We start from the raw sequence: 24495 nt of genomic DNA on the forward strand, positions 1-24495 counted from the left end.
AACCTGATCTGCTCTTATTTCATTAGGCTGATGCACCTATCTATTGGGTCGAGCAAAATGCAGCCATATTTTTATGGAATATAACATAAGGTCTGAGCCATGAAGCTCATTAAGATTTTTGATAGGAGATTAATACTGTGTTAACCAAGCTCACTAAGAACATGAAATCAAATGACCTGGATCAAACTGGGAAAATTAAACCATCAGTTCAAAGCAAAAGTTATCGGTGCTTTCTATGATATTGAAAGAAACTAGGAGCTCATATTTAAAAAAACTAAGTTATCCTGCTTGTCTTTTCTATTCATCTATTGTAATCTTCTTTAGGCCTAGTTGGGAACTGGCAGACTATAAATGACATTACATTAACCACACTCAAGAGAAAAACATTCTTGTTTTGCAAAGGATATCTCGACCATAGTGACCATCTTTGGTTTCAGTTTGACCATTTCGTAGAGTATCCCCCCGTCTCCACCTCCAAGGATCAGTACTTCCTTCCCAGAGAAGTCCTCCTTCCCACTGCCCATTATGGCTCGGGTGTATGCCAGGTCACTCTCTGCCAAATCTGAGGGGGGGGGGGGGGGGGGGGGAAGCACATAAAAAGAATAGAACAAAAATTAGTAAGTTCAAAAGCACATGGTACAAACAAGACACAAAAACAGATTTCCCCTGTGGAAGTCAGCATGGTGTTCCACATTAAAAGTTGTCAGGGAAACAGGGCATTGTAATTTTGCACAGATCTGAGCCAAAATAACTCCCTTATGGCTTTTACTCCCAACTCTCCATGCTGAATTACAGCAAAACGCATTCATTGGTTTACAACTTCTACTATGAATATGGATGGACATACTGTCAAATAGGCACTATCGCTCAAAAAAAAAAAAAAAGCACAACAAGAAAGCAAGTTTTGTATACTAACCACATAACTGTTAAAGCCAGTGTACTGGACTGTGCAATTCAAGGAATCAGCATAAGGCTAATAATGTCTTTCAGCTCCAGATCAAAGCTTCAAAAACATGGCTTACATCACTAGTGACTTGAAAGTTGTTTGGTGACCTTTGCAAAATGTTAATTAATCTAGGCCCCAATGTCCAAGCAAGCATCCACATAGCTACACTGCTCATCTGTAACAGGGATTCTCTGTAGATAAACAGGATACAGTCAGGCACATTAATAATGCTATCTGACAGCGATAATGAAGTACAAAGGATTCTTTGTGGACAGCAAGGGAATACAGCTACACAACTTGGTGATGTCATTCTGTGGCTACCCTATTGGATAACAGTGCTCTCTCAAAGCCTCTACTTGTCCACGGATAAAGACCAGCTCCACTGTTTGGGTGTTCAAGACAGAAAAAGTTGTGACTAGTCTGCCTTGGGCAGTACAATTCTGAAAACTATGATGGCTTCCTCCTGGCCAGTTTAGATGGAGCTTGGGCAGCCATTAAGACTGCTTTCCTTTACTAAACAACTTTTTAATTACATAATTCCACCTATGTGGAACTCTCCGTCGCCATCTATTAGATGTGAGCCAATTAACTCAGATTTAGAAAAAAAATGAAGACCTGGCTATTTATTAAATATCTGAGATATCTAGAGAAAGGTTCAGCTCCATTTTAGAAGAAAACTTTTTTCCGACTAGTTTTAAATTTACTACTTTGTAGCTTCATCGTATGCCCCCCCAGTCCTAGTATTTTTAGAAAGAGTAAGCAAACGATTCGCATCTACCTGTTCCACACTACTCATTATTTTATAGACCCTAGTGTATGGAATTCTCTTCCCAATCTTATAAGGTTTCAAGAAACATTATCTAAGTTTAAATCTAATTAGTGTTCTGCCCCTTCAGGCACCTAGTTGGTTCCTGAACTGTTGTTAGTCTGTGGTTGGGCTGTGCCCAGGTTTTCTTCTTCCGGTAATTTGGAATGTGAGGACAGTGCTGGGCAGACTTTTATGGTCTGTGTCACAAATGGCATGACACATTTGGATAGGCTGGAGTGGGTTTTGATGGCAACTCCAGTAGATGGAACATAAGGACAGAGATGGGTAGACTTCTATGGTCTACATCCCAGAAACACCAAAGAGAAACCATGATCAAGTATATAATCTCATGTTCATTGTTGATTTAATCTTGAATTGATAGTGAATGTGACTACTGGGCAGACTGGATGAACATTCAGATCTTTAACTGCTGTCACTTACTATGTTACTAGACTCTACCAGGTCCAAGGATTACTTTTTTTGTGTGTGTATGTTGGGGAGGGGGGAATGGGATAAGGGTAGGGATAGGTTGTTATGTTCTTGGAAAATGATTCTATTATATTTGTTCAAGCTTTGTCCTTTTCATTGTTTATGAAACACATTAAAAATATCTAATTAAAAAACTTTCCTATTTGAAGATGCATTCCTAAAATCCTTTCAATACTCTGCTAGGCTCAGAGTGGGTTACTGGGGCAGATGGAGAGCCTGAAGTACTCATCTCTAGCTCTCTCTATAAACTCTACCTATGACTTTCTGATATGAATGGAATTCTCTCTCTCCTTTCATGTATTTAATTATTGTAAACCATAATAAATTAATAAACAAACTTGGAAACTCATAGAGGGCCTCATCTCTAGATAATTCTTACATTAGCCCAATAAAAGTGGTCACAGCTCACAAACCCCCAGATTATCTTCAGGATCAGTTTGAGCAGAGAGCACAGACCAAAAAACATATTTTGGTGGGTTTTGCTGTGTGAAAGATCTGAATATACAGAGTTATAGCTTCAAATTTTGTGCTTCTGAGTTTTCCATCTCATTGCTTCCTCCCCACCACTACCACCCCATTCTAAAAAAAAAAAAAAAAAAACTGTCTGGTTGGAATATTTGTCCACCTTTCTCCAATAATTTTCTTGGGTGTAGAATGCTGTGCTGGAACTTTTGGCCTGCCCCTGTTACTGACCGGTCTTATATATCACCTGGCTTTAAGGGGCTTTGCCATGGCACAACTATCTCCTTATACCCATACCCAAAGATACAAAGAAAAATACTAATGAACTAACGAACTACAGACCAGTAGCATCCATCCCTCTATTCACCAAATTAACAGAAGGCATGGTGACCAAACAACTCACAGAGTACCTAAACAAGTTCTCGATACTACACGATTCCCAGTCAGGATTCCGCTCTAATCACAGCACGGAAACCGTACTAGTCACGCTTATGACCAAACTCAAACAACTGATAGCAAACGGCAACAACATTCTACTGCTACAATTTGACATGTCAAGCGCCTTCGATATGGTTGACCATGGAATCTTACTACACATCCTCGAATACTTCGGAATTGGAGGCAACGCTCTCAAATGGTTCAAGGGTTTCCTAACCACCCGCTCATATCAAGTGACATCAAATTCGACTACATCAGCCACATGGACACCTGAATGCGGAGTTCCACAGGGATCCCCCCTCTCACCAACCATTCAACTTAATGATGACGCCCTTGGCTAAGCTACTATCGAATCTAAACACATATATATATGCTGATGATGTGACAATCTTTATCCCTTTCAAACGCGATCTAAAAGAAATTTCCGATGAAATCAACCAAAGCCTACACGTAATGAACTCCTGGGCAGATGCATTCCGACAAACTAAATGCTGAAAAAACCTAATGCTTAGTTCTCACCTCGCAATACAACAAAAAGGATTTCACCACCATCAACACACCCAACCTAAGTCTACCAGACTCAGACACCCTGAAAATCCTTGGAGTCACCATTGATCGACATCTAACACTTGAGAACCACGCAAAAAACATAACTAAAAAGATGTTCCATTCAATGTGGAAACTAAAAAAAGAGTCAGACCATTTTCCCCAAGGAGTGTCTTCCGCTACCTGGTACAATCATTGGTAGTCAGTCATCTGGACTATTGCAACTCACTCTATGCCGGCTGCAAAGAGCAAATACTCAAGAAACTCCAGACAGCCCAGAACACGGCAGCCAGACTTATATTCGGCAAACCAAAATACGAAAGCACAACACCCCTTCGCGAAAAACTACACTGGCTCCCACTCAAATAACGTATCACATTCAAACTCTGTACCTTGGTCCATAAAATCATCCATGGCGACGCCCCAGCCTACATGTCAGACCTAATAGAACTACCACCCAGAAATGCAAAAGGTGGGATAATGTGGGATACAAATGCTATAAATAAAAATAAATAAACTTTTGGCCTGCCCCTGTTACTGACCGGTTTTATATATCACCTGGCTTTAAGGGACTTTGCCTTGGCGCAATTATCTCCTTGTGCCTGCACTATCCAGTTTGCTTTACAGTTATAAAATTGATGAACAATGTTGGGACTCTTGGTTTGCTGTCTTATGACAAAGTTCTAAAAAATGTGTGAGAGGCATTGGGCTGCTCCTATGAGTCTCTTCAAAATTTGGACGCTATCCAGAGAGAGCTAGCAAGACTCTTTACATGCCAGTGCATTGTAAAATGTTTTCTTTGTTGTTTCTGATCATTTTCTATGCAGGGCACTGAATTATAGAGGCATTTTGAGTTGTGTGTGAGTGATGAATAGAATGCTGGATATCTTTCCAGTGAAAGAGACCACCACCTTTTGTTGAAGGGATCATCACTGATTAGGAGAAAGGTCAAACCATGAGCCTTTGTGATGGTCACAGTAGGGGATCTGGCTTCCACCTTTCTGAGAAACAATATCCAGCAGGGGCCTCCATACAGCAGTTCTTTAGCAAATTCCTTCCTCCCCCCTCCTTTCCTCATTTTGCTGTCCCATATTATTCTAATGCTAGAAGAACCAGCAGCCCTAGCTGGACACTGCTCAAAATATCAGCTTGTTTCCTGGCGCTCACTCTTCAGTTTGGCTCTTATTTTTAGGTCTTCTCTTTTGATCTATGATGATTTTATTTTTTATAAATTATCGCTTTTTGGGGTAAAAAGTGAGCACTTTGATAACCATACCACATGTTGGAGCTACCCGGACAAAAATGTGTTTTCTTAGAAATCTATTTGAAACTGAAAGGAAAGGTGGCGTGTCCCAGACTGAGAGGGAGTAGCACAAAGATCTCAGTAGAGGAGAAAGTTAGAGTTGGTCTCCACCCTAAAAGTAGCAGGTTATGCTTTTATCCTGACAGGTATGGAACTGTATTACAACCATGCATAGTCCTACAGATACAGAAGGTAGAGAAACAGTCATAGATCATCTTAGAAACTCACATGGACTAGTAGATAGCAGGCCTTGTTCTTTACTCAAGCCCTGATACACAAAGGCAGCTGTAAAATATGACTGCCTCGCTAAAATTTAGCAAACCACTAACAGCCAACCAGCTCATTTTATTGATCTTCTTTTAATTGTATTTGTATGTCAGTTTTCAGAATGTAATGCTTTGAATGTAACTTCTTAATGCTTTGTAAATCTATGTTGAGCTTTGGATATAGACAGTATATACATGCCCTGTTCTTGTTAGAAGCTGAGGTACTGCTTGTGATGATCCAGTATAAGGATGTGTAAATAGGCCTCTATGAGGTCCAAGGAGATCAAAATCTCACCTGGATAAAGTGAGGCAATCAGTCATCCCTTTTGAGACCCAAATGGGTCACAGAGGGCCTACCTGCTAAGAGACCATGAAATAAATGGAATGCCCCAGGCCCCCTTCCACCTGGGACGGGCTTCACCACCCCCAGCTCAAGATGTTGCAGAGATAAGAGTGACAGCCTGTTGCTTTACTACTAAACATTTCTAGAGCGCTACTAGGGTTACGCAGCGCTGTACAATTTAACAAAGAGAGACAGTCCCTGCTCAAAGAGCTTACAATCTGAAAGACAAGTGAACGGTCGGTCCGATAGGGGCAGTCAAATTGGGGCTGTCTGGATTCACTGAACGGTAAGGGTTAGGTGCCGAACGCAGCATTGAAGAGGTGGGCTTTAAGCAAAGACTTGAAGACGGGCAGGGAGGGGGCTTGGCGTAAGGGCTCAGGAAGGTTGTTCCAAGCATAGGGTGAGGCGAGGCAGAATGAGCGGAGCCTGGAGTTGGCGGTGGTGGAGAAGGGTATTGAGAGGAGGGATTTATCCTGTGAACGGAGGTTACGGGCGGGAACGTAAGGGGAGATGAGGGTAGAAAGATAGTGAGGGGCAGCAGACTGAGTGCATTTGTAGGTAAGAAGGAGAAGCTTGAATTGAATGCGGTATCTGATCGGAAGCCAGTGAAGTGACCTGAGGAGAGGGGTGATATGAGTATATCAGTTCTGGCGGAATATGAGACGTGCAGCAGAGTTCTGAACAGATTGAAGGGGGGCGAGATGGCTAAGTGGGAGGCCGGTGAGGAGTAAGTTGCAGTAGTCCAGGCGAGAGGTAATGAGAACATGGACGAGAGTTCGGGTGGTGTGTTCAGAGAGGAAAGGGCGAATTTTGCTGATGTTAAAGAGGAAGAAGCGACAGGTCTTGGCTATCTGCTGGATATGCGCAGAGAAGGAGAGAGAGGAGTCAAAGATGACTCCGAGGTTGCGGGCAGATGAGACGGGGGGGGGGGGGGGGGGGGGGGATGAGGGTGTTATAAACTGAGATAGAAAGTGGAGGAAGAGGAGAAGAGGCCCCCTTCCACCATGGGACGGGCTTCACCACCCCCAGCTCAAGATGTTGCAGAGTTAAGAGTAAAAATCAAACAAAAAAAACAGCACCACGGGCCTTTAAAAATGGAACAGTTCTTTAATGAATGAGCCTTGACAAAAAGACCCGACACGGGCCGTGTTTCGGTGACTAGCACCTGCGTCAGGGGTCACAGTGATGACGTGGAAAACTTGGGGAATAACTCGAATATATTCCTCTACAATATATTATTCCTTACCCCACGTCTCATGTAGTAAAAGCTACAAAGCGCCAAGGCACTTTCCATTTTGATACAGAAAGTGAAAGTGCCTTGGCGCTTTGTAGCTTTTACTACATGAGACGTGGGGTAAGGAATAATATATTGTAGAGGAATATATTCGAGTTATTCCCCAAGTTTTCCACGTCATCACTGTGACCCCTGACGCAGGTGCTAGTCACCGAAACACGGCCCGTGTCGGGTCTTTTTGTCAAGGCTCATTCATTAAAGAACTGTGTTCCATTTTTAAAGGCCCGTGGTGCTGTTGGTTTTTTTTTTTGTTGGTTTTTTTTTTTTTTTGTTTGGACATTAGTTTGTACTTTGTTCCCTCTCTTTTGTTACAGCAGAGTTAAGAGTGACAGCCTGTTGCTTAAGCTCCGAGCCACAGGGAAACACCATAAAGGCTTCGGGAATGGTGTGGGAATAATGCTTCTCAACTACCTCCACAAGCCACTGGTCTGTTTGAAGTTAGATTTGCATTTTCAGCTATGTGATTATAGTTTGTGACTTTGTATTAACTGATTATCACTGTTTTTAAGTACAGCTCAAACACACTGAATGGTGAAGTCAAATGAACGGTACTCGATGAAAGAGAAGTTAATCACCAAGAGACCCTGTGATCTTCAGATCCTGACAATATCCGAGTTTAAAAAAAGATGTGGACAAATTCCTACAGGAAAAGTCCATAACCTGTTATTTCTTCAGGTATATTAGTGAAAGAAGAATGACTAAAAAGGGAATTGTGAGACTAAAAGATACAGCGAACCGCTATGTAGATAATGATGAAGAAAAAGCCAATTTGCTAAATAGATACTTTTGTTCGGTTTTCACTGAAGAAAATCCTGGAGAAGGACCGCGAGGGACTGGCAAAAGTACACCTGAGAATGGAATGGATATAGCACCATTCACGGAAGAGAGTGTGTATCAACAACTTGGAAAGCTAAAGGTGGACAAAGCCATGGGACCGGACGGGATCCACCCCAGAATATTGAGGGAGCTCAGAGAGGTCCTGGCAAGTCCTCTTAAAGATTTAATAAATCCTTGGAGATGGGAGATGTTCCGAGGGACTGGAGAACGGCGGAGGTGGTCCCTCTTCACAAAAGTGGTGATAGGGAAGAAGCTGGAAATTACAGGCCGGTAAGCCTCACTTCGGTTATTGGAAAAGTAATGGAAGCCATGCTGAAGGAAAGGATAGTGAATTTCCTAGAAGCAAACAAGCTGCAAGATCCGAGACAACATGGTTTTACCAGAGGGAAATCGTGCCAAACGAATCTCATTGAATTCTTTGATTGGGTAACTGGAGAACTGAATCATCGACGTGCTATACACGTAATCTACTTAGATTTTAGCAAAGCTTTTGACACGGTTCCTCACAGGAGGCTCTTAAATAAACTAGATGTGCTGAAGATAGGTCCCGAAGTGGTGAACTGGATTAGGAACTGGTTGACGGACAGACGACAGAGGGTGGTGGTAAATGGAGTTCGCTCGGAGGAGGGAAAGGTGAGTAGCGGAGTGCCTCAGGGATCGGTGCTGGGGCCGATTCTGTTCAATATATTTGTGAGTGACATAGCCGAAGGGTTAGAAGGTAAAGTTTGCCTATTTGCGGATGATACTAAGATTTGCAACAGAGTGGACACCCGGGAGGGAGTGGAAAGCATGAAAAGGGATCTGAGGAAGCTAGAAGAATGGTCTAAGGTTTGGCAATTAAAATTCAATGCGAAGAAATGCAAAGTGATGCATTTAGGGAGTAGAAACCCACGAGAGACATATGTGTTAGGCGGTGAGAGTCTGATAGGTACTGAGGGGGAGAGGGATCTTGGGGTGATAGTATCCGAGGATCTGAAGGCGACGAAACAGTGTGACAAGGCGGTGGCCGTAGCGAGAAGGTTGCTAAGCTGTATAGAGAGAGGTGTGATCAGCAGAAGAAAGGAAGTGTTGATGCCCCTGTACAAGTCGTTGGTGAGGCCCCACCTGGAGTATTATGTTCAGTTTTGGAGGCCGTACCTTGCGAAGGATGTTAAAAAAATGGAAGCGGTGCAAAGAAAAGCTACAAGAATGGTATGGGATTTGCGTTCCAAGACGTATGACCCAAAGACTTGCTGACCTGAACAAGTATACCCTGGAGGAAAGGAGGAACAGGGGTGATATGATACAGACGTTCAAATACTTGAAAGGTATAAATCCGCAAAAAAATCTTTTCCGGAGATGGGAAGGCGGTAGAACGAGAGGACATGAAATGAGATTGAAGGGGGGCAGACTCAAAAAAGATGTCAGGAAGTATTTTTTCACGGAGAGGGTGGTGGATGCTTGGAATGCCCTCCCGCGGGAGGTGGTGGAGATGAAAACGGTAACGGAATTCAAACATGCGTGGGATGTGCATAAAGGAATCCTGTGCAGCAGTAATGGATCCTCAGAAGCTTAGCCGAAATTGGGTGGCAGAGCAGGTGGGGGAAGAGAGGTTGGTAGTTGGGAGGCGAGGATAGTGGAGGGCAGACTTATACGGTCCGTGCCAGAGCCGGTGATGGGAGGCGGGACTGGTGGTTGGGAGGTGGGAAATACTGCTGGGCAGACTTGTACGGTCTGTGCCCTGAAAAAGGCAAGTACAAATCAAGGTAAGGTATACACATATGAGCTTATCTTGTTGGGCAGACTGGATGGACCATGCAGGTCTTTTTCTGCCGTCATCTACTCTGTTACTATATTGAGATGGACATGTAAGAAAGCCACTGCTTGCCCTGGGATTGGCAGCATGGAATGTTGCTACTAATTGGGTTTCTGTCAGCTACTTGTGACCTGGATTGACCACTGCTGGAAACAGGATATTGGGCTAGATGGACAATTGGTCTGACCGAGTGTGGCTACTCTTATGTTCTTACGGTCCTTGTTGGGTGAAATATTATCTGAGGGTATTTCTCATATTTATTAATATCTTATAAATATTAGTTGGCTGTGGGATTGGATTTTTTTAAAATAGAATACTAGCACATTGGCATGTAAGAAAAAAAAAAAGGCATGTCACACCATCTCCCATCCATTCTCCTCCCTCAAGTACACTCTCTTCTCAATTGTGTGAGAGCTTACACAACAGAGTTTAGTGCAAATGTATGTATAAGTGGTGCCTATTCTGCACTTGTTTCTCCTGCCGGAATTCTGCACAACTGCGCAGCACAGAATTTGCCAGTCACACACAGCATCCCACGAGCCATGGTAGCCCCTGCCTTGGCCTATCTTAACATGCCCTGGTGATCTACTGGCCTCTTCGGGGGCAGGAAAGAACCTTATTCTTTCTTGCCCATTGCCGCCGCTCTTTTCAGTACAACCGCTTCTTCAAAATGGTTGCCAAGACTTCAATTCTGTGAGGCTGCCGCAGGAAGACTTGGCGGCCATTTTGAAGAAGCGGTGGTACTAAAAAGAGTGGTGGCAGCAAGCAGGAAAAAAGTGGGGTTCTTTCCTGCCCTAATAGGTACTCCTGAATGTGCGCCTCTGCAGCTCTTCCCTCGCTGGACCAGTGAGTGCGGGGATGGAAGGTTGGGAAAAGATGATTGGTATCTATGTACAGGAAGGCAGGGGCATGTAAGGTGGATAAAGTGTGGGGGTGGGCTGGAAAAAATAAATACAGATAGTATCTGCACAGGGAGGGGGCAGTAAAATAGATGAAGTGTGGGTGCAGGGAAAGGGCGGCTTGGAACAAAGGTGGATGGCTGTGGATACAAAAATACTGTTTAAAGAAACACAGAATTTTGCAGAATTTCAAATTTTTTGGCGCAGAATTCCAGCAAGAGTAACTTAAGTGTGAATAACATGCCTAAATGCAGGTGTGCCTTATACAAAATGGCCCTAAATGTTTTTAGTTAAGTGGTTTCACACTGGATAGAGTCAGTACACCTAATTTATTTCTCACTTTATTTCTCATTCCGGTAATGAACTCTCTATAGCTGACTGCTTAATTTACTCTATCACTTATGAACTTTAATGCACTACCACTCTGTATTTCTCATTCCGGAAATGGCGATCGCCATTACGGCATAATGTATGCCACATTGAGCCTGCAAATAGGTGGGAAAATGTGGGATACAAATGCAACAAATAAATATGTATGAAAAGTCTAAACTTTGGCTTTTAAGGAGAAATTAGATCTTACCTGCTAATTTGCTTTCCTTTAGTCCCTCCGGACCGGACCAGGATTGGACTGATGGGTTGTGCTCGCCTACCAGCAGGTGGAGACTGAGAAAAACTCTGACTCTTGAGAGCCAATAGGAGCCCTGGCCATGTGACCTTAGCCTCAGTATTTGAATAACAAAGCAGGAAAGAAAGACCTTCTGTGCCGTATGGAATCCTAGCAGCCACAAAGCACTCGGCAATGCCAAGTATCAGAGCTCACCAGCAACTCTCACCAGAGAAGTGGTATGGCCCGATATGTATTACAGCTCACCAGCAACTCTCACCAGAGAAGTGGTATGGCTCACTTGTACTATAGCTCGCCAGCAACTCTCACCAGAGAAGTGGTATGGCTCACTTGTACTATAGCTCACCAGCAACTCTCGCCAGAGAAGTGGTATGGCTCACGTATAATATAGCTCACCCGCAACTCTCACCAGAGAAGTGGTATGGCTCACTTGTCTTATAGCTCACCAGCAACTCTCACCAGAGAAGTGGTATGGCCCACTTAAGATTTTATATATATTCCATCAACTGAGCTTACCAGCAACTCTCACCAGAAAAGTGGTAAATCATATTTAAGGTTTTATAGATATTCCAGCAACTGAGCTCAGCCACAACTCTCACCAGAGAAGTGGTATGGCGTATTTAAGGTTTTATAGATAGATTCCAGCAATTGAGCTCACCAGCAATATAAACCAGGTAAAGTTCTGTATATATATAGTATTGTTCCACGAATCGTAAAGGAATGAATACTCTTCCTACTGAATACACTTTCTACTTAATAAAAGAAGCTAAAGAGTAGAGAGAACATGGGAGGGGCCTGGTCCGGTCCGGAGGGACTAAAGGAAAGCAAATTAGCAGGTAAGATCTAATTTCTCCTTCCTTAGCGTCCCTCCGGACCGGACCAGGATTGGACTGATGGGAAGTACCAAAGCAGTAATCTGAAGGGAGGGACCCTATGAAAACTGCAGAGAAATGTTCATGCTGCATAGGCCACCTGGCGACAACTAACATGTAGTGTGACCCAATGAGAAAAATAAAATGAAACTAGGACTAAGTTGCCAACTTATCAATGTGCACCGAGAGCACCAAAAATCGCCATAGTAAGAATAGAGCCCGCTTCTGAAGTTGTGGAATATGTTGTAATACGCTGTGGAACTGCCCTCTCAGCGAGAAGAGAAATAGACATTCTCATTTCCTTGATCCTTCGCGATATAGCGGGTTAGAAACAATGAAAGACTTTTACTCCTACTGGCTAGAAGGACAAAACCAATAAGAAAAAACCGATTGGGAAAGGTGAAAACTTTAAACTACAGCAGACCAAAAAGAAGTTACCAACCGTAGAAGTATTCCACACATAGATCTACTTGCTGCAATGGTTACTAGGAAACCCTGCTTGAAGAGGAAAACTTTATAGAAAAAATTATGGCTACTAGAAAACAGAACTTTAAGAGTCTGTTCACCTAGTTCACCTAGCTGGTGGACGAAGCGGGGGGTACAGGTGCAGGACTCCTTTGAGAAACCGCTTTGACAGTGGATGCTGCATAAGCGTGCGGTTGTCAACAGTATCATGCATCACTGATAGAGCTGCCAAATGAACTCTAATGGAGGAGTAAGACAGACAAGGTTTCGCAAGATGCAGAAGACATTCCAAAACATGCAAAATGGTACTGTTTGTGGTATGAAGTGGCGAGAGGAGCACCACAGAGTGAACTGTCGCCACTTTGATTCATAGGACTTTAATGTAGATTTCTGTCTGGAAGCAATTAAAACTTGAAGTACTTCCTGCGAAAATATCAAAGATGTTGCGGACCCAGTAACCACGCCCTAAGTTTGAGTGACTGGGGGTCCGGATGTAGAAGGGTGCCTTGGTTCTGCTAGTGAGATGACGGAAGAAACGCATAAAGAAGGTTGAAAAACCCCTGCTGGACGTTGGCATCTGTCCCTGTCTCCGTCAAGACTGTTGCTGAACGGAAGAAGCAAGAAATGTTCGTGAGCCTGAAGGCAAAAAGAGATAGCCCTGAAGTGTCGCAGTAAGGAAGTAAGGCTGAAAAAATGAGAGTCCATTCACCTAAATGCAGGGTGACACAACTAAGAAAAAATGTGTACAAACTCAAGAGTATACTCTTAACTCCTCCTTGGCGGAAGACATAACCCATTGCCATGGCAAGGACCAACATAGCTCTCTCCGCCTTGTTTGTCAGTAGGGAAAACAAAATTCACCCGAAGGTAAAAAGAATTGCTGAGGCCAAGCTTCTGCCAAAAAGTGTACTGCACGAAGCATCCCAATGACAGAACTAAGGTTCTTGAGATAACTAGATGACACTTAAATAGCGCAATAGGATGAAGGAAAATTCCTTCTTGTGCATTAGAAAGTAAAATTGCATTCCGCAGAATAGAGTGAGGAAATGGCCGAAGGCCCAAGGTCACCAAGAAAAATATAAACTGGGATGTTTCCAGAGGAGACAAAAGACTGTGCGCCAACCTGACTAAACAAAGAGAAAATCAGAGATATCTGATGAGAGATCAAATGAGAGGCCTGGCTACAATCACCACCCAACCTAGAGACTGTAAGAAATGCAACACCCGGTGCGTGACCTGAGAACTCTGCTGATAAGACTTTCTCCAATTAGGCAGTCGTCTAGGTAAGAATGAAATGACCCTAAGAGCGCAATGAACATCCTCTTAGATCTATAAAAACGGAAGAGAGAGTACTGCTGAAAATGACCGGTTAATGCATAAGCAAAAAAAAAATTAACCATTCTCTGGATCCTGAGGAGAAGAGGAAGGGTGACCAAGGACACCAGTGAAATAGGGCTACAAACTCCAACCCTATCTCTATGGCGTTCCATAGTTGGGTAAGTTCTGAATATAGAAAGTTCTGAATATAGGAGTCCACCTATAGGAGTCCACCAGCTATGGTAGTACGCTCCGGACAGAAAAAAATTGTCCCAGTATGAACGTCTGAGACACCGGCCTGTAATTTCTTGGATCTCCCTAATCCACATATCACTAATCCACGTACCACGGTCATGCGTCCTCCCTCACTGAGATGTAGATTGTAAGCTCCTCTGAGCCGGGAACGTCCCTCTCAGCTAACTTGTACAGCGCTGCGTAACCCTAGTAGCGCTCTAGAAATGTTAAGTAGTAGAAGTAGTAGTACCAGACTCACACCCAATAGATATGAATGTTGAGCTTGTTTCAGGTTAAAACACCGAACCTAGGCCCAGGGTCCCCAGTATTCCTAGTGGTGAACAGCCATGACAAATATTGTATGCATTAGTTTGCAGAATTACTGCACAGCCTTGCTTTTGGAGCAGAGATTTCTGTTCGATACTCTCGTGAGAGGTTTTTTTTTTTTTTTTTTTAATGCTGTTCTGGCTGTAGAAAGGTGGACATTTGAGCTTCCCCAGAATGGCAAAACTTATGTACCTATGCCCATTAGATATGAATGCTGGACTTGATGGACTTTAGGCCTTACCCAGCATAACCATACTTATGTACCTATGGCCTAAATACACAGGAAGTGATTGAATCCCCTTCCAATTGAAAGAACACTCTGGAGTGAAGGCGCATAGAATGAAAATGAAAAAAGTGAAGTTGTGCCACAGCCACTTGGTGAAGGCAGTGTAGACAAGACTGTATCTGAATTCAAGAAAGCTTGATATAACATCAGGTCTCTAAGGAAAAGGAAGAGATAGCAGATGGTATATATAGGCATACTGGACCAAACCAGGATGTTTATAATCTGCCAATGCTGAACTGATAGAGTAGAGAAAAACACGAGTAGATGGTTTGAGGACCGTCCACTATCTTTAAGTGAAAGGATGACTTTATTCTCTAAGTGACCATATGTCCTGTAAAAACCAGAAGAAAGCTAAAATGAAATATGAGAGGCTTCAAGGCAGTTGGAAAAGAAGGGAAGACATGAATAAAGCATGCCTGCTAAGGCAGCTGAATGATTGGGAGCTTGGTAGACAGGACTGTAGCAAGTGCAGCTACCTGAATTGCCACAAAAATCAAATACCTGACATGAGAAAAGGCAAAAAATACTGTGAAAGAGGTCCTCACTGTGCTCTATCCTCACTGTGCTCTATCTACTCACACACAAATATCAAACAGTCTGACCAAATACAAAAGCAAAAGATATCGACACCAAAACATACAGGTATCTCCTAAAGGGTGACCTGACATTAAGAACATAAGGGACAAGCAAAATATTATTATAATTATTATTAACATTTGTATAGCGGTACCAGATGCCCGCAGCGCAGAACACCTCACACAGAAAGACAATCCCTGCTCCAAAGAGCCCACATGAGTCTTTATGTAACATATAGTATAGAGAAGCAGTCATTGACCCATGGCCAGACCCTGGGCCAAAGAAGAAAAGACCCGAGGGAAATACCCGTCTGCTGCAAATCCCCAGACTACCCCAGAAACAACATCTCCGTTTCCTTCTACACTCCCGAGAAAAACAAAACCGAACCGGAGAAACGCTGCCTCGTAAAGGGAACTGCAGCTGGAGGCAAACATGGCTACCTAGCGCGCCCAAAGTAAAAGAACGAGGATCAAAGAAGAAAAAACACGGAGGACATGAAAGGAGATGCGATCGCAAACGAAGAAGCCGGAAATCGCTGCCGCTGGTAGAGGAAGCAAAAAGTTACCCTCCAGTGCCGAGCAAAAACATGCTTTAGCCTCTCCTCCGACGCTAATAGACAGCGCAGCACATCCTGAGCTTTTCAGACCGATCGGAGAAGAGTGGGCGCGCGCCGAAGCGGTTCGCGCCATTTTTTTTTTTTTTTTTTTTTTTTAATTTCAATTCACAGCTACTAAAACGCCAGAAAAACGGAGGAACATAATTGTGAAAATAAAAAATCGCCCTTTAAAGTCTTTTATTTATTTATTTATTTTTTCACAGCTGAAGTAGAAAAGAAAAAAACTCCGCAAGCATAATAAATCACAACCGGGCTGACTGCCAGGAAAAATCTGGGGAAAGAAAAAAAGGGCTTCTCTTCGTAATTTCCTTCTATTTGTTTTAACTCTTTTAAAGTACAATCCCCAAAGAGAAATATTCTCTTAAGTTTCTTTTTTTTTTTTTTCGAGTTAGAAAAGACAGTGCTGAAGAGAAGTAGACTAGCACAGAGCTGCCTGCTCGTTAACAGCCTGGGTATATACATTTTTTTTTTTTTTTTTTTTTTTTTAAACAGTTGAGCTTGCTCATTAAAATTGTGACTTTCTAGAGTGGCTGCCTCTCCCAAAGACATACACCTTTCTAAACAAAGGGTAGCCCTTCCCAGCTACATGTGGGAGATGGGGAGGAAGGGGGGAGGGACCCGGGGACACCCGAGTTTAACACCCCCAGAGGCTGTAAAAGAAAGGAAAAAGAAATTCCTACCTGCCCAGCGTCTAATAGAGAATTCCTAGGCACAGAAGAAGAGGTAGTATTATTGTTGTTGTAATTATGAACCTCTAAAAGAGAAAGAGATAGAGAGAGACTAAAGGGCTCACTTCCTACCTGCTGGGAGACTGAGAAAATACTGAGGCTAAGGTCACATGGCCAGGGCTCCTATTGGCTCTCAAGAGTCAGAGTTTTTCTCAGTCTCCACCTGCTGGTAGGCGAGCACAACCCATCAGTCCAATCCTGGTCCGGTCCGGAGGGACGCTAAGGAATTGTGTATTTGCCTGTACTGATACACGCTGAGCATTCTGTGAAATTTAAAACAGCTGCAAAAACACATTTATTTAAATTGGCTTTTCTGGGTCATGACTCTGGAGGAGGATAGCTGATAAGAGTTATAACAATGTTCTTTAACTTCTACATCCTCTCTTGATTTCCTATTTTCTATCATATTATTGGCATTCCTTTCCCAGTCTGCTTTAGTATGCTATTAGTCTTATCACACAAAATCTCTAACACATAGATTCAGAGCAGGTTACAACAAACAAAAATTAACAAAGCATTATTCCTAATGCATTACATAATCAAATCAGAGAGGATTTTCAAAAAAAACATATTTTTAATATCTTCCTAAAAATATTATATGACAGACTTTGACGGACAGAGGTAATGAATTCCAGTATGACCCTGAATAAATCCTCTTATATCTAATGCCCTTAACCGGTGGAAAAGAAAGTCAAACGCTCATGGCTACGAGTTCTAGAATGATCACCCAGTAGACTAATTAAGGAAAATGAACAGGAACATTTCCATACAATGTTTTAAATACCAAACAATACAGTTTAAATTTAACACGTACTTCAACTGGCAGCCAGTGTAGCTCCAGCAAACAAAGGGGTCACATGGTCAAATCTATTTTTGACATATTAACCTTGCTGCTGTATTTTGAAACAAAAGTAACTCTCTCATTTTTACTGATAACCCAGGGTTATGTTTATTAAGGTGCGGTAGATTTTTTAACGCACCTTTAAAGTTAAGGCACGTTAATCGCTAACATGCCAACACATTCCTATGGGTGCATGTGTTTAAAGCACGCCAGCCATTAACGCACATTAAAAATGCTAATGTGCCTATAGAGCTTTAGCAAATATACCCCCCAGTGTATAAAGAATTGCAATAGTCCAACAGCGACAAAATTACTAATTGAACTAGCACTATGAACATCAGATACTCAAATTCTAGAATATCCTTTTTCAAACCGCATCTCAAAAATTTTGTATTTTACGTATTTAGTCTGTAATTCAGAGACCAACATCTAATTTGTTCCATAATCTTCGATACCCTTATAGTAAACTGATGTATTTTCAATTGCACTGGAATCAACAGAAATATATCAGGGTATATTTTTAGCACTCTCCTGCTAACAATTATAGTCCATGTACTCATGCAAATATTATACAGTAAGGGAGATACAGGTGAACCCCAAGGAGGTTGGATGAAAACAGGAGTTGGGGTGAGCCTATCTAGTGCATTATCTGGGTTGAAGCCAGTAGGCGGAGCTTGCTGCCATTTTAGTACACTCAAAACAGCAAAAGATTATTAGAAATAAGGGATTGCCTATGCGCAGTTCATCTGTAAAAGGTCTAAAGCTGTTCCAGTTGGATAGGCAATGAGAAGGTAGAGGACAAAAGGTTTTTTATTTTTTTACTTATTTGATAGCTTTTCAATTCACTTGAAAGTTTCCCTTATCTAGATATAAATATCATGAAATAAAATTTGAATATCACTAGAAAAACTTAAAATATTATAGCTGGTAGAAACAGCTGTTATAAAAACTCTGTATTTATGCTAATTTTTCTACACTGTTTTATACAATACAGATGGCCAAATTTCTGTGAGGATATCCTGTCTCCTGATGGGTTCATCTTAACCGTTGTTGTAATCTGCCTTGAGAAGCCTGGCATTATAAAGATGGAATATATTGAAATTAAATGGAAGTAAACAAACTCTCATTGGAGCACATGGAATCACATTATCTGTTTTATAGAAGTTTACCTTGTTTCGGGGGCAAGTAGTTTTACAAGTCAAAATAAAAATATTTTGTTTCATGCAGATTTCTTATTTCAACATAACTAAATGGGCTATAAGACCCTGATGCAGTCCATTAGTTTTCTTCTATTTTGTTCTTGTGATGACTCGTATTGTGTCAAAATTGAAAACTTATCTCTATCCGGTCGATAACAAAAGAAGCTCATTGTGAACGCTATCCATCCTAAAAGGTTGTTTTGATCTTTAGATTGTAAGCTCCTTTGAGCAGGGACTGTCCTTCTTTGTTAAACTGTACAGCACTGCGTAACCCTAGTAGCGTTTTAGAAGTGTTAAGTATTAGTAGTATTTGTGGCTCTACATTAGGAATTGTGACAGAATAATAGAATTCAGTTATATCATGGGAGCAAATAGATGGACATGTCTGAAACATTTAACAAAGTGGAGATTAGCATATATACCCAACTAGGCATTTAAAAGTCTGTCCTTTAATGATGTCGCATGTTCAAAAATCAAGGCTAAATATAGACAGTTATTCAAATATTATTATATGCACACACCAGAACAGGCATCCATACACACATTGCAAAAGTAAACAACTTCTACAGAGCACATCCAAAACTTATTTTCTCATTTCCATCTTCCAAAATTCCAGACAACAGATATACAGATCAGCAGGACCCAAAACAGTCCAAAACAATTAAAGTCAGAAACAACACAGTTTATACCTCATTGTTCAACCACACTTAGGATTCACCTTTGGGTTTAAAAAGCAAAACCATGTGCATGTGAGGACTGGATAAAGAAAAGAAAACAAATTTTAAAGCAAATGACCTTAATATTTAATACTTAGTAGAAATAATGAAAGTGATGGAATATTCACACAGCAAGCAACCTGAGCCAACAGATTTATTTTCCATTGAACATAATTAACTTTGTATGAACTTGGTGGCTAACAGTGTGCTGAACTGGACAATGTTTGCACATGTAGACTGACTGGACTTCTGAATGAACGTGGCTCTGCCCTCATTATTCAATATCTGTCTTTTAAATATCACGTGCATTTTTATAATATACCACTGCAATCCACAAAACAAAAGAAGCAAGTTACCACATGCCATTTTTTTCTTCTGATTTAGGCACAAGGGGAAAAAAAAGGTTTTAAGTGCTCTCAGATTTCAACCTAATTCATGTTTGATGTGGGATATGACATAAGTAAATAAATAAATATATAGAAACTCTAAGGGCCCTGTTTACTAAGGTGCACTAGCGTTTTTAGCGTATGCTAAAATTAGCATGTGCTAAAAACACTAGCTTGCCCTTAGCGCACATAAGTAAACAGGGCCTTAAATGTTGAGCACCTGATTCTCATAACACGATGTCTGTTTTAGTTGCCCTTTACCAGGGGGATTAAAAAAAAAAAACTATGCATACAATATAATACATGCTAGGGTGCCCTTATGACCAGACCTTCCAAATGAAAAACTGATTACGATTTATAGCAAATTACTACTCTACCTATGAAAAATTATTCCGTTATTATACTTTCTCTGCGTAAATCCGTAAGCTGCACAAACTGGCATGTTTGAAAATATAAGTGAGATTAAATAAAAATGTTATTAACAATAAAAAACAACGTGGATGCAGCAGCTCATAGGTGTGTTGTTTTTATTGCCTTCGGTAGTGCGTTCCATAGTTGTGTGCAGATGTAGGAGAAACTGGTTGCGTATGTAGATTTATATTTTAGCCCTTTACAGTTGGGGTAGTGGAGATTGAGGAATGAGCGTGCTGATCTTTTTGCGCTCCTAGTGGGAGGCGGGGAATAGTGCTGGGCAGACTTATACGGTCTGTGCCAGAGCCGGTGGTGGGAGGCGGGGCTGGTGGTTGGGAGGAGGGGATAGTGCTGGCCAGACTTATATGGTCTGTGCCCTGAAAAAGACAGGTACAAATCAAGGTAAGGTATACACATGAGTTTATCTTGTTGGGCAGACTGGATGGACCGTGCAGGTCTTTTTCTGCCGTCATCTACTATGTTTGCTTGCTTTGTTTTGAGTGTACTGAGATGACGGCTGCGCGAGGAAGGGGAAACAGAAGCTGACCTAATTGGCTTCAATGTTTTGACATCATCCCCATCTATTTTCATCCAACCTCCTTGGTGAACCCTGTGAAACACATGAGGGAACCCAAAGTTCAAAGTAAATGCCATCTTTCAACACCAAGTATTGTCTATGTTTCAAAAAGCCTTTGAACCACTGCAACACTGTTCCATTTATCCCTATCTCTGACAACCTATATAATTGGATGTCATGGTTAACAGTGTCAAAACTCTGAAGATACATCAAATTGCAAAAGCAACATCTGAATGCCTTGGCTTAATATCTCTAACACAAGAAATCATTTCTATCAAAAGGGTTTCAGTACTAAACTGTGTTGAGATGAAATTAAAACATTACTATTCACAATAAAATTACTTGAGAGGCCACCGAAAATTCAATCAATTTAGTAACAAACGGAATTCCTGCAGCTGGACTAAAACTTGCTGTTAAGGACGAGTCTAAATCAATGCCTTTCGGGATTGGGGCAAGCACAATTTCTCCAAAAGAAGACCAACCTTGAGATAGGGTAGCATTCACCAAACACACCACCCAATCAATTATACTTAAAAGGAGCACCAGCCAACAAGCCAGCTGGACAAATGTCTAGCGGACAGTGAGTAGTTGAAAGCCTCTTAACAATACAACTCATTCTCAGAACTTGAAACTGTCTGAAAAGATGACCAATATATATTGGAAAAATAATTTCCTCCACTGATTTTTAAAAACTAAATCACCAGACCTTCTCCAGTTTCATTGACATTCACATTTAAGAGATTTTAAAATTGGGAGGGAGTACCAAAGGTTCTTAACACCTCTAAGGTAATTGTCTTTCACAGTAAGGGGCCACCTTATCTAAAATTAAATAAGTCTCATTAGCCCAGAAAAAAAATTATCTAGATTAGAAAATTTAACTGTAAACAAGCTAACTTCATTCCAAAACATCTGTGAATCAATCCTACCTCTACTAATAACAGTCTTCTTTTGAGGTCGCTGAGATATACGAGAGAACATCACATTCAAAGTTACAAATACAGGGGTCCTTTTACAAAGCTGTGGGAAAAAGCACCCCGTGGAAACGGTGAGGGCTGTTTTTCCTGACACCAGGGCCCTTTTTACTGCAGCAGGTAAAAAAAAAAAAAAAACTCTTAAAAAATGGCCATGTGGTCAGATTACTCTTATCGTGTGGCCATGCAGGGGGGGGAGCATAAACTGCCACCCACTGAGATGGCGGTAAGAGCTCCCGTGGTAACTCGAGTCGAAACTACTGCCGATGCCCACGCTGGGCCAGCAGTTCTGGGTTTGCGTGCGATTAAGCCCACATTGGGTTTACCAACACTTTGTAAACCCCCCCCCCCCCCCCCAATAGTGATTGGACCAAAGTACAGGTTGCCAATCACAAAAACAACAATCGGTTATCATTTGTCATTTGAACTTTTTCATGCGCTGGTAAAAAAAGTTTGTATTTTTGTTTTTGTAAACCACTGTGGTATATCAAGAACAAAAATAAACATACATTTCCGGACACACTTCTAAGCATAGGTGGGGGCCAGCGAGAGGGACCTGTGTGGTAAGCATATTTCCAAAAGCCAGGCAGTGGGGGAAAATCTTTGGTATATAGGTCTCAGTGTCACAAAACCATGTGAAAAAGAAAGAATTTACACAACATATTGTCAGCGGGTTTGGGGAAAAGAATATCACAGACCACCCCCGTTGTCCCACTTTAAGGAAAGTATCATACTTACTAACATCCCCATTGAGGATAAGAATATTTCCAAACTGTTTTGAATGCAGGATTTTTATGTTCTGGTAAGGCGACTCCTCGTCATACACTACATCATCAATGTCATATTCCACCAACCGCCCGTCCGCCGTAGGCCAGTATCTGTCAATGGTGCCTCCACGAGTAATAGCCGGCAAACTGGAAAAGGCAGGGGCAGAAATCTCAAGTCATATATAAGATTACTCACAGGTTCCCAAGCAGCCTAATTACAATCAAATGCCCCACTCAGGCAAGGAAATGTTAACACACACACATCTCTGTATTAAAACCTTGTACGTAAAAGAGCAGCATCCAAAATCCTTGTAGATGAAATCAAAAATTGTAGCTTCATTAGGATACAGACTTATCGGGGCTGACATTCAGACCGCAGGAGCTAGCTGGCTGCCTTCCTCGGCTTACGCTGAGCCCAGGTATTCAATGCTGGGCCATTTCCAGTGACCGGCACTGAATATTCGGTTCATTTTTGGCAGGTTTAAATTTGACTGGCCAAGCCAATATTCAGTGCTGGCTGGTTAAGTCTAAACTAGCCAAAGATAGGCCTATTTTGGCGGCCTAATTTGGACGCCAAACTTAGCAGGCGATGTGCTGAATATTAGCAGATAGCCGGTTATATTGCGAGATATAACCGGTTATCCGCTACGCTAACCTGCAATCTCCCACTGAATTCTTCCAGATAGCCGGTCAAGTGCTATTTAACTAACCAGAAACTGTTTCTGGACGGTTAAATGGTTTTAAATATCAGGGGGGTTATATCAGAGTTCAATAATGCTGTGAGTTGCCTTGACCAACACTCGAGAAAGGAAGACCAAACAACAACTACTGTCAACTGGACAATCAAGACACGAATCAATATACCCTCCTTTCACCCACCAAAACATACCCTGACCCCCAGTTGGGGAAACAGAAAAACCAGCAAAAACCACACAAAAGAGCCCCATCAGTCACTTTATTATTTACACACCCGAACAGTACATATTGACCTTTCAGACAAGAGTACTATGTTTAATAATATACACAGATAAGAGGGATTCTGCAAGTTGAACAAACATGTGAACATATGTAACATATATCCCATTTGCTTATGGCAATCTATATAAATGCTGAAATCCTCAAAAGAAATGAGAGTGTACAAAGTTCTGGTTTTGTTAAATCAATTGTTAACAACAATAAATAGAAAGTGAATAAAAATAACCCAAAATTTCTTAATGGTGCTATAAATACTGGATTTTTTTTCTTTTGGATCAGATAATGCACCTCTGCTTCCTCTGGGCTTCTAGCTCAGTAGTGAAGGCTCACGGTCCATATCCCAGCCCTAGTTCCAATAACCTAGGGACTGATTCCATTATTTTATTTTATCTTCCCTACCAACTTGCTTTAGGTCCAGTAATTGCAGTGGCAGTCCAGGGCCAGGTGTCATGCATCAGAGACCCATTCAGAATTCTGCAACTGCAGACCCTACATTCAACCACTGGGTGTCACTTTTGTGCAAACCTACAACTTCCATACCAGAGGCTGTGAATGCATCCTCTGTATCATTCCTAGCCCTAGCTGAGGAAGTAGAAGCCAGGAGTTGAACCCAGCTTCCTCCACACAGCAGTGCACCATCACCACCACTCAGGCATTGAGCTGGACCTGTACTTAATTTTTGATTAAAACTTTTAATCACACAATTGGTCGGGGCATAGCCAACTGTTCATGGGGTGGGGGTGGGGCATGTACTTCTTCTCCCTCCCCACCCCCCTAAATTAGATATCATACCTTTGCTGGTGGGAATGCCAAAGCCTCGCCAGCTGAAGAAATCCACTGCCAAAGCATCCCCCCTTCCTCATTGTGCTGACTCAGGAGCAAGAAGTCAGCAAGGTGCTTCCAGCTGCCGAGGCTGGCACTCCTCAAGCATGCTCACTCAGTTCATGCACTAACCGCGCATTCTTAGGAAGTGCAAGCATTGGAGACTGACTTCCTCGCTCCTGAAGCAGTACAAGGAGGAAGGGGTGACTCGGGCAGATTTCTTCGGTTGGAAGGGCTTCAGCTACCCCACCAACCACTGAACAGGTACGCAGCACATATGAGTTTATCTTGTTGGGCAGACTGGATGGACTGTGCAGGTCTTTTTCTGCCGTCATCTACTATGTTAATGTTAGCTTGG

The 24495-nt window shown here is 42.0% G+C and overlaps 1 protein-coding gene across 2 annotated transcripts in view; it reads right to left on the minus strand.

Moving 5' to 3' along the window:
• SMS (spermine synthase) overlaps window positions 1-24495 on the minus strand; it is a 164843-nt gene that overhangs the window by 53094 nt on the left and 87254 nt on the right. For both annotated transcript variants that reach the window (XM_030202256.1, XM_030202255.1), the window contains 2 exons: window positions 22312-22487; window positions 408-562 (listed from right to left, as the gene is read on the minus strand). In XM_030202256.1, coding sequence (XP_030058116.1) covers window positions 408-562; window positions 22312-22487 — 331 coding nt within the window. The remainder of the gene's footprint in view (window positions 1-407; window positions 563-22311; window positions 22488-24495) is intronic.

This window comes from Microcaecilia unicolor, chromosome 4 (genome assembly GCF_901765095.1).
Source record: "Microcaecilia unicolor chromosome 4, aMicUni1.1, whole genome shotgun sequence".
Classification (NCBI taxonomy): Eukaryota; Metazoa; Chordata; class Amphibia; order Gymnophiona; family Siphonopidae; genus Microcaecilia; species Microcaecilia unicolor.